The sequence below is a fragment of the Condylura cristata genome, unplaced genomic scaffold, assembly GCF_000260355.1.
Source record: "Condylura cristata isolate star-nosed mole 26May11 unplaced genomic scaffold, ConCri1.0 scaffold00015, whole genome shotgun sequence".
Taxonomy (NCBI): domain Eukaryota; kingdom Metazoa; phylum Chordata; class Mammalia; order Eulipotyphla; family Talpidae; genus Condylura; species Condylura cristata.
The window spans coordinates 36536795-36539342 of NW_004567116.1; the positions used below are offsets into that span (position 1 = coordinate 36536795).

Consider the following 2548-nt stretch of genomic DNA (forward strand, 5'->3'; position numbering starts at 1 on the left):
CTAACTTTCATTTCTAACTTTAATATTTTTGATCTGTCTACCACAATCTAAGCTTGGTTTATAAATATACACATTCTCCTAAGTCTTTGCATTCTTGAAAAAAATAATTAATCTAATATACTTTTTATGCATGATAGATTATCTTCACTAAAATTTCCAAAAAACAAAGACACTCTGCCCCAACCATTAATATTTTCATTCATTCCCCAATCATGGCAGAATTTCAACATTTATGAACAGAAACTAAACTGCTTTCTTTAGAGTTAAGTGTTGTCACCTGCACTTGAAATTTTTAATACTTCACTGACTTGCATACTTAATGATTCAATACTGATGTTCACTTAACACCCAGTCATGACACCATGCATCTTAGATTTAATAGTTTCTGTAAGTCTCACAGTCTCTTCTCACTTGAATGCATATGATCCTTTCCAAACACATCCATAGAATAACATCTTCTCTGTTTTGCTCTTGTAAATATGCTCTCTGAGGTTGTTCACACATATTGGTAGAATGAAGTGACAACTAACCATTAATAACTTTTAAAACCTGGAAAGTTATACCTAGAGATTCACACTTATATGTACAATGCACACATGGATGCGTTTGAGTGGATTTCTCATATTCATTTTATACACAATATATTCCAAATTGATGGATTACATTTTTTAACTAATTCTCTACTCATAGAATCTTATAAGGTAATGAAGCTTAAAAAATCCATCACATAGAAATTATTATAATCAAAATGTATAAAATTAATAGACATATTTTCCAAGAGTTCAAGAGTACAAAAAGTTTTATACTTTCTAAATATCCTTGATATTGATTGATGATGTTAAAATGATTGAGTTTTCTTTCTCAGTGAGACAGATATACGCATGAATTTAGACACTCCTAAAAAAAGGAAAATGCATTTACATATTTTGTACAATTACATTTATTATTTCTATAGGATGTGAATGTTGTGAGGACAAATGCCACAAATCCAAGACAACATGGAGATCCTTAGTAACTTGACATCTACATTGCCAACCTTCTTGTTAACCAGCATTCCTGGCTTGGAGTCTGTCCATGGCTGGATCTCCATTCCCTTCTGTTGTCTCTACGCCATTGCCCTTACAGGGAACAGCATGATCCTGTTTGTCATCATTACCCAGCAGAGCCTGCATGAGCCCATGTACTATTTCCTCTCCATGCTGTCTGCCGCTGACCTGGGCCTGACTGTGTCTACAATGTCAACAACCTTAACTGTCCTCTGGTTTGATGCAAGAGAAATCAATCTAGATTCCTGCATGATCCAGATGTTTTTTCTTCATGGATTTACTGCCATGGAATCTGGAGTGCTGGTGGTGATGGCTTTTGACCGCTATGTGGCAATCTGTAACCCTCTCAGGTACACTACCATCCTCACTAACTCCAGAATCATTCAGATGTGTTTCATAATCAGTGCACGCACTGTAATATTGATAGTGATAGTACTCTTGCTCCTTAAGCGTCTCTCTTTCTGCAAAATGAAGCTCCTTTCCCATTCCTATTGCTACCATCCAGATGTGATTAAATTAGCATGCTCAGATACTCAGGCCAACAGCATATTTGGATTAATTGGTCTCATCTTGACCACAGGATTAGACACACCAAGTATTGTTATTTCTTATATCTTGATTGTTCGCTCTGTTCTTAGGATTGCCTCTGCTGAAGAACGACACAAGGCCTTTAGCACCTGTGTCTCCCACATTGGGGCAGTTGCTACTTTCTACATGCCCCTGATAAGCCTGTCCTTGGTTCATCGTTATGCTCATTCAGCCCCCAAAGTGGTCCATTCAATGATGGCCAATATATACCTGATTTTGCCCCCTGTGATTAACCCCATTATCTATAGTGTAAAAACAAAACAGGTTCGCAAAGCTATACTCAGTATTCTACCTACAAATAAACAGCAATGATGAGAGAAAAGTCTAATAAAAATGATTATCACTGCAGTAGGCAGCCATGCAAGTTGACTGCCTATCAATAATTTTTAACAACTAAAAAATATTCATGATGTGAAAAACAAGAAACTTTGAGAAGAGTTTCATAAGCTTTTCTACTCACAGGCCCTTTGATTTCTGTCAAAATCCATGAAACTTTCAAAAAAACAAATACATGTCAAGACATTCATATTTTCCATAAAATTAGAAAGGATTCACAAAAACCATGGAGGACTAAACAGAAGGATATATTCCTTTTTAAGGTTTCTCTTTTATAAAAACTGCTCAAGACAAATTACAAGGATTATATAAGCACAGGCTAGATGAATAGCCGTGGTGATACATAAAATTACAAAGTCAAACTCATGTATTAGCAGTTATTTTTCCTTCAGACTAGAAGAAAGATACATGCAATTTGAAACGAAGATTAAGTGCTAATTAAGGGCACAGAAATGCAAGTCAGCCCCAGCGACTTGAGGTTGATCCCCAGCCCAGGAGGTGACCCACATGGAACAGCAGACCTCTCCTGACCCACCCACTCGCTGTTTCTCCAGCAGTGTACTTCATCCATCTACCTG

At 36.5% G+C, this 2548-nt stretch overlaps 1 protein-coding gene across 1 annotated transcript; it reads left to right on the top strand.

The window, feature by feature from the left end:
• Positions 1–977: 977 nt before the first annotated feature.
• On the top strand, positions 978–1946 carry LOC101628081 (olfactory receptor 51F1-like). The gene has a single exon (XM_004683673.1). The coding sequence runs from the start codon at positions 978–980 to the stop codon at positions 1944–1946; it is 969 nt and encodes a 322-aa protein (XP_004683730.1).
• Positions 1947–2548: the final 602 nt, after the last annotated feature.